Genomic DNA, 12,424 nt, shown 5'->3' with positions numbered 1-12,424 from the left:
CACATTTACTGAGTGACCTGTACAGGGATTTTCGTGTGTCTGTTTAGTGGGAGGCAGTGACCCTTGTTGCAGAATTAGCCAGAAACAAGCTAGAGCTGCTCCCAGGGGTCTTGGTTAGAGCCAGAATCTCTGGCCATAATGTGATAAACAGGCTGTGTTCGCTTCACGTGGGGGAGGCAAGCGGAGGGCTGGCTTGAGTGATGACAGAAATGTCCCTTAGAGGTTGAGAGTCCTCTCTGAAGGTAATTGAAGAGTTCCTCCTTGCATCCTGGGCTAACCTGCTGCTGGGGGTTGGGCGCCGTTTGCAGCCGTAACGTTCCTCCAGCAAGGAGGCAGCACGTCAGTGGCAGGTGCAGTTACCGCTTTACATAAAGATCATAGAATCATAGAATGGCTTAGGTTGGAAGGGACCTTGAAGATCACCCAGTCCCACCCCCTGCCCCAGGCAGGGACACCTCCCACCAGCCCAGGTTGCTCCAAGCCCCGTCCAACCTGGCCTTGAACACCTCCAGGGACGGGGCAGCCACAGCTTCTCTGGGCAACCTGCGCCAGGGGCTCACCACCCTCACAGCAAAGAATGTCTTCCTAGTATCTAATCTAAATCTTCCTTCTTCTAGTTTGAAGCCATTACCCCTCGTCCTATCACTACATGCCCTGGTAAAAAGTCCTTCCCCAGCTCTCCTGGAGCCCCTTTAGGTACTGGAAGGCCACAATAAGTCTCCCTGGAGCCTTCTCTTCTCCAGGCTGAACCCCCCCAGCTCTCCCAGCCTGCCCTGCCAGCAGAGGGGCTCCAGCCCTCTGATCATCTTCATGGCCTCCTCTGGCCCCACTTCACCAGGTCCATGTCTTTCCTATGTTGAGCCCTCCAGAGCTGGAGGCAGCACTCCAGGTGGGGTCTCCACAGAGCAGAGTAGAGGGGCAGAATCCCCTCCCTCGCCCTGCTGGCCACGCTGCTTCTGATGCAGCCCCGGATACCGGTGGCCTTCTGGGCTGCAGTCGTGCATTGCTGGCTCATGTTGAGCTTCTCATCAATCAGCACCCCCAGGTCCTTCTCCTCAGGGCTGCTCTCCATCCTTTGAGATGAAAACCACTGGGAAAACTAGAGTTGTACGCTCTGTTGACAAATCAACACGGAAGTAGGTTGCATATGGTTTTGTTATGTCTGGTTATCTGGATGGGACAGGAATCATCACAGTGGCAACCCAAAACCCTGCCACTGCACTGAGGGATATAAAAAGGGACCTCCTTTCCTGCCTCCTAGAGAGGAGGAGGGAAGGGGGCACCTCCCTCACTGCGTGCACGGCAGCTTTGTTTGCCGCTTAATGCAATGTGACTGGCTAGCCTTTTTCATCCCGTTCCTGCACGTTCATCTGCTCCACCGCCCTCTGAACTGCAGCGTTCTGCGCGGTCCCCAGCTCCTGCCCTCACCTTCTCTTTATTTGCTTGCAGGGTTTTGCAAAGCTGGAGAAGGCAGCCAGTGGAAAGTCCTCAGCAGCAGCACGTATCGGAATATACCTAGCAGTTCCTGACCGGCTATGATAGCAGAATTCCTGCTCCCTCCTTTCCTCAAGTTATTTTCCCTCTCACTGCCTCATCACGATGAATGAGTTTAACATCCGCTAGTTTAGGCTGTCAGCTGCACACGAGACGGGTGCCAATGTTAACAAGATAAGGCGGTGTCATCGACAAAAGATAAGTGGGCTGATTTTCCAAAGGTGCTGAGCCCCTCTGCCTGTCTTTAACTTCATTAAGATTCCAGAGTGCTCCCTGTGTTGGAAATCAGGCAGAGCTCCTTAGGTCTAGCTAAGCTAATTGCAAGAAACCTTTTTTTTTTACTTTTTTCTTTTTTCTTTCATTTCTGCAATCAGGCTGCAGCTTAGCGCGTGTGAGCTGGCACAAAGCAAGCAGATATGAGAAGTGTTAAACACTAAATTTGGATTCTGAGGAGGGTTTTACTTTAGTTCTTAGCAAAAGCCTATTTCTGCTTCTTTCACCCCCAAATTCTGCCTAGAAATAGCTTCCGCCTGATTTCCATTTGCGTTCCACGGGCTTTCAGCAGCACTTGCAGACTCACTTTACTCTAATTGTGTGTCAGCTTTAATTTCCCTTTCCTGCCTGCTCCCTGGTGGATTGCTGCAGCAGCATGTGTCTCTGCTGTCTGTTTGGGGAGATAACGCTCTCTTTCACCTGGTAGTTTAGCTCGGCCTCTGATGGTAGGTGTCTCGTGGCCATACAACATGTGCCAGAGAATAGGTATCTCAATTGCCTCTCCTGACAAGGAATGCTGCTCGACCGAAATCTGAATTTCCCCCCGCCTCGCCAAGGCTTGCCGTAATGCCTCTCTTACCGCTGTAAATTATTTACATAGCAAATGCTGGCTCACAAAATTGAACTTCTAGCGAGAACGCTGTACTTGCTAAAAGTCAGAATCGCGTCATTTTAGCCTTTAGTTCAGATGCTGAGAGGTCGAGAAAGCTGAATACCGAAACCTGGAAGTCAGCCTTTATGCCTTAAAAAGTACAGCTGTGAAATGTGGCCGGAGAGTTTTTCTCTTAGAAAGCATTAGGAATGGCTGCGAAGCGCCCGAGTCAGTTCTGTAGTATCTCTTACATGGCAATAGGTGATGGCAAAAGCTCTAACGCGGACTGTTGTTGGCTAGATAAATTCTTCATGGGCTTAGCGATGGAAGCTGGCACGCACGCTGAAGCTTAGCGAGTTAGGCTTTTACAGCACAAGTGCCGCTTAGCTATTTTTTAGGCCACTGTACCAGTTATTTAACTGAACTATAGGTACGACCTCAGAAGCAACTCCACGAGGGGAACTCCGGGTGAAAGCAGTAACAACTCCGCTACTGGCAAGCTTCAGGTGGAAACCTTAAAGCTGCGCCTGCCACAGGGGATGGGGCAGCTCCATTCTGAGCGTGCACAGTATGGCCGGGGGACCAACAACCCCCTGCACGCCCCAAGGTCATGAAGGCGCGATTTTCAAATATGACTACTGATTTTGGCTGCCTGCGTTACCAAGACATCAAGATGTTACAAAGACATTACTTTCTGAACAGAAGAGGGTCACAAAGCATCTCATCTCCCCAAATCACTGATTTCTGAAGCCCGTGGCCAGCGGTTCCTTACTGGTACCTGTACCCATGGTGGGGTGCGACTGGTAGAGCCAGTCTGGTACCTGTCTCATGATGCCACAGCCGAAGGGGGATTGTTGAAAATACCAAAATGGATGGGCCTGCAATCATAGGTGCACTCGGAGAAGATGATCTGCAGAAATAACTTATTCACCGATTCCAGAGTTCCTGATGGGTACGTGGCCTTACAGGGAACAGGATTTGTCCATTGTATGTTTTGCACCATCTCTCCTTGCCCCTGCGTTTCCCCATAGCAATCGTTCCACCTCAGTATACAGCTCTAATAAAACAGTCCTAGCACACGTGCCGCTGCCTCTCCTGCGTCACAGTGGAACACACTCCTGTTGTGCACCCTTTGGCCTGATGGTCTCTGTAATTTTCTGCTTCTTAGTGGCCTATGGGCCACTGACTTTACCCATCAGTAGAGTCAGTGTATGGTTTGTTGGAGGACGTGACAAGGAGAGAGAAGGTACCAAGGAGAAAGGGTATTCTCCAAGGAGGCAGTGGGTTCCACAAACTGGCTCAGCAAATTCATTAGAAACCTAATGAAATTCAGCAAGGGCGAGTGTGGGGTACTGCATCTGGGGAGGAATAACCCCCTCCATCAGCACAGGTTGGGGGCTGACCTGCTGGAGAGCTGTTCTGTGGAAAGGGACCTGGGAGTTCTGGGGGACAATAGGACGCCCACGAGGCAGCAATGTGCCCTGGTGGCCAAGAAGGCCAATGGCATCCTGGGGGGCATCAAGCAGAGTGTGGCCAGCAGGGCGAGGGAGGTCATCCTCCCCCTCTGCTCTGCCCCAGTGAGGCCACATCTGGAGCACTGTGTCCAGTTCGGGGCTCCCCGGGTCAAGATGGACAGGGAACTACTGAAGAGGGTCCAGCAAAGGGCTACAGAGATGATGAGGGGACTGGAGCATCTCTCTGACGAGGAAAGGCTGAGGGACTCGGGGCTTTTTAGTCTGGAGAAGAGAAGACTGAGGGGGGATCTTATCAACGCTTATAAAACCTTAAAGGGAGGGTGCCGGGGGGGTGGGAAGAGTCTTTTTTCCAGTGGTGCCCAGTGAGAGGACAAGAGGGAATGGGCACAAACGTGACCATAGGCAGTTCCATCTCAACCTGAGGAGGGACTTCTCTCCTGTGGGGGCGGCAGAGCACTGGCACAGCTGCCCAGAGAGGTGGGGGAGTCTCCCCCTCTGGAGCCATTCCAAACTCACCTGGACGCCGTCCTGTGCCACTGCTGGAGGTGCCCCTGCTCTGGTGGGGGGTGGGACTGGGGGAGCTCCAGAGGGCCCTTCCAACCCCCACCAGTCTGGGATGCTGTGAAATTATGTGATCTGATGTTCTCCACACAATTTAAGTCTGGTTGATCTAAAAACCTGCTGTTACCTGGGAAAAGGGAGCCTCGATCTACAGTGCAGCATCCAAAGGGTACTAGCAGGCCCCGGTCTGACGAACCACCCCTGTGTCCAGAGAGGGGTCCGGGCTGCTGCTCAAGGAGTTCCTGCCCGTCCCTTCTTCACACGTTTCCTAGGATCAGGCTGTGGAGAACTGCTATCCGGCTAACACCTGTGTGTAGCATCATCACTAAGGGTTGGATGGCATTTTTTCTCCCTACAAAGACATGTATCACCTACAAGGCACCTGCAGCTATTCTTAAAATAATACGCTTTCATTTATTTTGGCCTGAACTTTGAAGAATTGCTGGCCTACCCCTTCCTGCTCCACTCTCCCAAACAAAAAAATGAATTAATTAAAGATGTAGATATTCCTTTTTCCTGGTATCCCTGGGTATTTGTGGAGGCAGGGTCTTCTGGACTTGGAGGCGTTGGTGGATGAGAAGCTCAATGTGAGCTGGCAATGTGCGCTGGCAGCCCAGCGAGCCCCCGGCACCCCGGGCTGCATCCCCCACAGCGTGGCCAGCAGGGCGAGGGGGGGACTGTGCCCCTCTGCTGCACTCTGCTCTGGGGAGAACCCCCACGGTGCTGCCTCCAGCTCGGGGGGTCCCCACAGCAGAAGGACACGGAGCTGTTGGAGCGGGGCGAGAGGAGGCCCCGGAGATGCTGGGAGGGCTGGAGCCCCTCTACTGGGAGGACAGGCTGGGAGAGGTGGGGGGGTCAGCCTGGAGAAGAGAAGGCTCCGGGGAGACCTCAGAGCCCCTTCCAGTGCCTAAAGGGGCTCCAGGAGAGCTGGGGGGGGGACTCTGGGTCAGGGAGGGGAGCGATGGGATGAGGGGGAATGGTTTTACACTGGAAGAGATTTAGATGAGATATGAGGAAGAAATTCTTTGCTGTGCGGGTGGTGAGCCCCTGGCGCAGGTTGCCCAGAGAAGCTGTGGCTGCCCCATCCCTGGAGGTGTTCAAGGCCGGGTTGGATGGGGCTGGGAGCAACCTGGGCTGGGGGGAGGTGTCCCTGCCTGGGGCAGGGGGGTAGAACTAGAATCTTTAACATCCCTTCCAACACAACCCATTCTATGATTCTATGATTCTATGATCTGCACACAGATTTCTCCTACGTGACAGATGAGGTCACGTTATTTTCCAAAGACACGAACAACCTCTTATTTCACTAGCGAACCCACTGCTGGTGGGGACAAACCTCAACCAGATTATTTCACATGAAATCACATAGACATCACCTAAAGTCTATGAGCTGTGATGGTAGGGACTGAGCAGGCGTGGAGGTGTCCCCAGCACACTGTACATGTGGAGATGCCACCTTCAGCACAGATCGAACCCTCACCCGTGCTGGTGCTACACCCGGTGTTCATAGGATCATAAAACCATGGAATGGTTTGGGTTGGCAGGGACCTTCAAAGACCATCCAGTTCCACCCCCCTGCCACCAGCCCAGGTTGTTCCAAGCCCCGTCCAACCTGGCCTTGAACACTTCTACATTCCGCTTGTAGCGCTTGTTGATGACTGTAAGAAAACATGTAACACTTATTAGAGGATGCCAGGGGGTGTATTTCAATAATCATAGAATCCACAGCTCCAACACAGCAATTTTCATGGAATCACAGAACCGTGTAGGTTGGAAGGGACCTTTAAGATCATCGAGTCCAACCATCAACCTCACACTGCCAAACCCACCGCTAACCCACATCCCTCAGCACCGCGTCTGCCCGTCTGTTAAACACCTCCAGGGATGGCGACTCCACCACGGCCCTGGGCAGCCCCTTCCAGTGCTTGACAACACTTTTGGGGAAGAAATTTCTCCTAATATCCATCCTAAACCTCCCCTGGCGCAACCTGAGGCCGTTTCCTCTTGTCCCATCACCTCTTCCTCAGGAGCAGAGCCCGACACCCCCCTCGCTGCCCCCTCCTTTCAGGGCGCTGTAGAGAGCGAGAAGGTCTCCCCTCAGCCCCCTTTTCTCCAGGCTGAACCCCCCCAGCTCCCTCAGCGCTCCTCATCAGACGTGTGCTCCAGACCCCTCACCAGCTCTGTTGCCCTTCTCTGGACACACTCCAGCGCCTCAATGTCTTTCCTGTCGTGAGAGGCCCTAAACTGAACGCAGCACTCGAGGTGGGGCCTCCCCAGCGCCGAAACGGTGGGTCCCACCACGCGCGTTTGTGAGGCGGATGTGAACAGAATGCCCATGTCGCGATCGTCGCCTGCAACAACCACGTCCTGAAGAGCCCTTACGCAGCTTTGGGACGCGCCGGCCGAGCTTTATTTCGCGTATTTCTTTGCGGAGAGACGCGTGTCCGTCCGCCCATCCCTCCGCGCCCCCCCCCCCCGCGAGGCCGCGCTCCCCCCCACGGCCGCCGCGCACGCGCACAGCCCCCCCTCAGGGCGGGCGGGGGCGGAGCCCCAACGCGCGCGCGGCGGCGGTGGCGAGTGTCTCCCGCCGTTGGCGAGCGGTGCTCCCGCGCCTCGCCCGGAGAAAGGCGGCGGCGGCGGAGCGGGCGGGGGGTCCATCGGCGGCCGCGGCAGGTACCGTCTGAGGGGAGGGGAAGGGGAGGGAGGAGGGGAGGGTGGGCGGCGGGAGCTCTCGGGGCGCAGCGGCCGCGCCCCGTGAGGGTCGCGCCCTCGGCCCCTCACAGCCCCGTCTCCTCAGGGAGGACACCCCCCCGGCGGGGCCACCGCTGTCCCCGCCGCCGCCGCCCTCTGCCCGCCCTTACCCTCCTCCTCCCCCCTCTCACCGGTCCCTCCCTCAGCGCCGCCGGCCCTCTCCCTGCACCGGGAGCTGTCCACGCCGCGGGGACACACACACCACCACCCCCCCCCCCCCCCCCCGCGGCGGGGCCCGCCCGTGGGGAGCCCCGGGGGGGGGGGGGCGGGGGAGGCCTGTGTGTCCCCGTCCCCCTCCCCCGGGCGGTGAGGAGAAGGAGAGCCCGTTAACCTGCCGGCAAAAACCCGGATGTCTGCTTGAAAAAGTCCAAATTATTGTCTCCGGCGCAGCAACGGTTTGAAATGTGGCTCCTTTTTTCCTTTTTCTCTGTTTCTGTTTTTCTGCCCGTTCCACAATGAAATCAAGTGTTGCAGATCTACATTCTTTTCTTCCTCCTCTATCCTTTCAGCTTTATTCGGCTGCTTTTTAGACTTACTGGTTGTAGGAGGAGGCTAAAACGTTTTAATATCTGTTCCTCCCCACTCCCCCTGAATGAAAAAGCAGTTTTTTGCTGCGCCTCCCTCGGAGGGGAACTGATTTTTCGGGTGATGGAGCTCATTGCTTCCCCCGCCCCCCCCCCTTCCCTCCCCCCTTGGGTCCTTGTGTTTTGCTTTGGCAGTAGAACTCTCAAACTCCCCGCTGGCACGTCCTCGGCAAGCTACTGAGCATTGAAACATCTTTGGGAATCGCTCCTTGGCGAGAGAGGGGATGGTTCCGTAGCTGCGAGGATGCGTGCAGGGAGATTTTTTTGGATCGGGGGCTTACGAGTAGGGATCGGGTTACTCGGTAACTACCAATTCAATTTCTCTTTCCCCCAGGTCGCAGTGACTTCGGCGATGCTCCTTCGAGGCATGATTTGGAAAGCCGTGCTTCGAGTGCGCCGCGCTCCGCTCTGTTGACTTACGGCTCTTCGTAAGTGCTGTTCGTGTTCGTTATTAATTCAAGCGTAAGCCTAAAAATTTCATCTTGCATGTAGAGGACCAAAATAAATAAAAAACTGTCAAGAAAAAACCCCACAAAACTATATTTTTTAGGAAACGTACTCAGCTACTGCTGTTACAAGTAACCAAGTAATAGGGAGATGCTGAGGTGTGGTTGGGGGTTGTCTGTATTTTTAACCTTGCTTGCTGTGTGTACTTTGTTTAATTTTTGCGCTTTCCTCTGCCCGCTGGCAGTTAGGCCTTAAAAACAGGAGAAATTTTTCAGACAGCAAAGGGAGGGGGGAAGAACACCTACAGCCGCAAAAAAAAATCAGGCTTCAAGTGCAGTTGTAATGCCTGCATCAAATCTTTTAAACTTTGAATTGGCTGTGTCCTCTGACTCTTTCTTCTCTCTGTCAGTTGATCTATTTGCCCTCCTTCTGCAAAATAGAAAGGATTTATGTTTTTTTTTTTTAGGGGAGTCTATTTTACTTGCTCTGTGGAACGTTAATCTTTTATTAGGGGCTTTTCAATAAAGACTCAATTCAGAAATGAATGCACGCGTTGAAACTGAAAACTCGTGTAAATCACTAGTGTGAGATGGAAAAAGTAGCGTTTGCTTATTATTCTGTAAGTGTTGTAAACTTGTATGTTAAGTGCACCAGCATTATTTTATGGCTTTTGGGAAGCCTGAATACCTGTGCACTTTAAAGCTGCCTGAGCAATGGGGCTTTGCACACTCTTCCTCAGTCAACACAACCACAGGATGAATAGTAGCACTTAAGACAGGAAAAGCAGAGAGGTGGCTTCATTTTGTGAAACTTACTGGAATATGTAATCTATGGCATGATATATATCTCTTTTTTTTTCCCCTCTGTTTTTGCTGTGTTTGCATCAGGGAGCTTGCCTCTCTATTTTTCAGTTGTAACAGGGAAATACGCCAGTTAAAACATTAGTTAGACTTATTTTCATGTACCACAGAAACTGCAGTTCCTGTCGTTAGTCTTTGGTATCAGCTGATACAGAAATGTTTTCAAGTTTTTTCTTCTTTTCCAGGATAAACCTGGTAATGAACAAAGGATGTTTTTACCATTTTCTTGATGCTGTCATTGTCTGACGTCAGCACCTTGCTAATTATGTTTCCTGACTTTGCTCAGTCAGGGCTTTTCTCATGTATTTTGTTTGTAAACAGATGGAAGCTCAACTATTGTGCGTGATTAAATCAGCTTCCTTTTATACAGTCTAATTTGTAGCACAATAGTTGCACATCCTAGCTGCTTAAAACAAGTAATTTGCGTTTGTTGAAATGTTTCATACTAATTTCAGTTGCTCCCTTTCAATAGTTTTTTTTTTTTAAATTCAGGCACCTCGTATGCCAGTGTAATCAGTTTATGCTTATAAAAGTTAGAAATGTTGGTGTTTAATTCCAGTTTGCTTAAAATATTGTGCATCTTTGTGGAGCTTTTATGCGTTTTTCATGTCTTGCAGTGAAACTGTGCACTTTGGATGATGGTAGTGCCTGGAAATGCCCCGGTCATACAGCAGGATCATGCTCTGGAGCCTGACTTAGGACGAGACTCAACAGAGAACTGTGCCATGGGCCCTGAGACGGAGCCGGCGTCCGAGGAGGTTGGCCCGGAGCTAGAGGAGGTGCGAAAGCTGCGGGAGCTGGTGAGGAGACTGGAGATCCAGAATCAGCACCCAAGAATGAAGAGTGGCAGGAGCATGCTTGGGACAAACATGCAGAGCGAGCTCCATACTGGTGTGGATAACCATGACTCCGGTCTTAACGGGATGGAAATTAATAATAGCATCAACGCGATAACTGAGAAGCAAGAATTGCAAATAATGGCAGATCTGCACAACCAATTAAGCAAAATGAGAAAAGAGGAAGGAGAGAACAACTGCTTGAGAAAAGACATAGATGCCCAAATGCAGTATAGTTGCAACAGTGCCGCTGAGGAATTGTCTTCCAGCACGTGTGAGGTGGAAACAAAGGCCGATGATAACGTTAGGTGTTCTTCACGTGTGGATACAAGTAATAGCACAGAGCTTATGGGAAACTTGGTCATTGCAGGTATTAATTCCTCAGTCAAAATAAACGAACAAAATCCCAATGAAAAATGTGGAGATCTAGACAGTCTTTCGAATAACACACATCTGGATGAAGTGAAAGTGTTAGAACTTGAAAATTGCAATGAAGAAGAAGATAGCTGGTACGTATTTCAAAAGTCTAGTAATGTAAGGAACTCACGCTGCTGCAGTTGGGAGTTTCTGTGTTTGGGTGTGCAATAATTTTTAAGGATACGAAGTGATTTCTATACAGTGCTTTGGTTTTTAGCAGCAAGAATGCAGTTCTCATTATTGGCTATTCTGATTTTTAAGACCATTATGCCAGAGCATTATTTTAGAAAAAAACCAACAGTCAGATTAACTATAGGGCTTCTCTTTCCCCCTTTCTTCCTGAAAGCAAGCACAGAAAACCTTCCTTCCCCTGTTAGTTTATTTATGTATAATGCACTCAGATGAATGAATAATGGCGTTTTTAAACTTTGTACATAACTGTCAAATACTGTATTTAAATAAGAATTCTGTAAAACACAAACTGAGACCTTAGACCATCTGGAATTAGTGGCTTTTGCTCGTATCTAAGAAGACAAATCACTTCCATTTCCTGAATGCTGTTTCTTTGCAGTTAACCTGTTTCTTTTGTTTAGAGACATGAACTGAAACAGATCAATGATGTAATCCTTAGCTGACCTTTCTTTGTAGGACTCGCCACCAGCAGCCTTGTTTAGAATTTGTTTTATAAAGCAGCAGATTAATTTCCCATGCCCTTCAAAAGCTAGTTAAAGTTTGGGGCTAATTCCAGCTCATGCAATAGCTTTACCTAGGGTTCTTAATTTTAGGACTTTGTAGGATAGCCTCAGGGATCTGCAAATTGTGTTTCAAAATTGAGTAGCTGGAGATGGATCTGGCAGCAAAGATAGCGTTGCAGAATGCTTGCTGAGTACAAAACAAATCTTACACTCTAAAAATTCGTTAGCTTTTAGAAGTGAAGGTAAACTTTTGTTTGTTAATGGATTGGAGCTCCATAATGTAATGCCGTCAGCTCAAGTGGAAAGTCAAGGTTATGTTAGAAACAGGGGAAAGCATTTTTGAGATGACAAATGAGGGAAGACTGATTTTCAGCAGTAGTTAGTTTTGGAAAGGAATGTATAAAGTTGGAAGTGTTCTTCAAAACTGAGTTTCTTATTAAGTGTTCTTTTCCTGGGCATTCAGACAGTTCGTTGCGCACCTCTCCTGCTGCAGGTGGTGCAAGTGACTTCTCATTTGGTTTTAACTTCCACAGCCAGGCATGAATTTTTTTTTTTCTTTGCAAGCTTTCTTTTAAAACCCAAATACTGGCTCTAACTTTATCATTGAAACTCTTTAGCATACCTAAACAGCATTTTGAGCAGATTTCTTAAACAAAAAAAAACCACCACCCCCCCCCAAAATTATAATAAAAAAAAAGGTAAGGCAGTATATTTATCAGGTTGAATTTGGAAGACAGGCTTTGTTATTTCCACGTTAATGAAAACAGCTAGTTTTATATTCATGTTTATATAGCCTGTGACACTAGAGATTCTTCAGACTATATTCACTTGGTAAAGAAACCAGACAGAATCTGAGATTTACACAGGCAGTGAATACTTTCCAGTGCAATCAGGAGAGGTTCTGCACCCAGAGGCTCAGTTTATTAACCCTTCCTTGAGTTGGTGGCTAATAAGGTCATTCTTCTTTACCAGGTACCCTTCTCGCTAGGCCTTGTAGGATCTTCTTGGTTTTGACACATCCGTTTTCTTGTCAAATTTGGTTAATATATGCTAATAGATTAAAAAGAGGTGCCCCGAGGAGCTTAAATAAAGGTGGTATTATGGAACTCTTGTGCAAGTTCTATTATCATAAATTACCTTTGATCATGTTGCATTGCTTCCATCTGTTTTGTTTCCCTGTTGTCAAACAAACCTGGTAAAACAAGAAGCTGCTTTTACAATGGCTTCTTGTTCTAGAGCTCTTCAGTGAAACTGAAAGTGGGGAAGGAGTAATGTATGTACAGTCAGTAGTGCGTGGCTGTGCTTATTGCCAAATACCCTAAATTCTCTCCATAAGCACGTGTCTAATGTACTGTCTGTGCAGATATTCATGCATTCCTATCAGCAATAACCAGAAAACAGTGTAGGATGGCGGGCTTTAAAAAAAAAAAAAAAGACAA

At 49.7% G+C, this 12,424-nt stretch overlaps 1 protein-coding gene across 1 annotated transcript in view; it reads left to right on the top strand.

Annotated features, from left to right (window-relative positions):
• Nucleotides 1-7,050: 7,050 nt before the first annotated feature.
• Nucleotides 7,051-12,424, top strand: part of LOC309675771 (SLAIN motif-containing protein-like) — a gene marked incomplete at its 3' end in the record, with an annotated part of 28,744 nt that continues 23,370 nt past the window's right edge. The window contains exons 1-3 of the mRNA XM_082488155.1: nucleotides 7,051-7,068; nucleotides 8,065-8,158; nucleotides 9,655-10,382. Coding sequence (XP_082344281.1) covers nucleotides 9,673-10,382 — 710 coding nt within the window. The 5' untranslated portion in view covers nucleotides 7,051-7,068; nucleotides 8,065-8,158; nucleotides 9,655-9,672. The remainder of the gene's footprint in view (nucleotides 7,069-8,064; nucleotides 8,159-9,654; nucleotides 10,383-12,424) is intronic.

The sequence above is a fragment of the Vanellus vanellus genome (assembly GCF_965231255.1).
Source record: "Vanellus vanellus genome assembly, chromosome: 10".
Taxonomy (NCBI): Eukaryota; Metazoa; Chordata; class Aves; order Charadriiformes; family Charadriidae; genus Vanellus; species Vanellus vanellus.
Note: the sequence above shows the minus strand (reverse complement) of the source record. Positions and strands in the feature narration are given on the sequence as shown.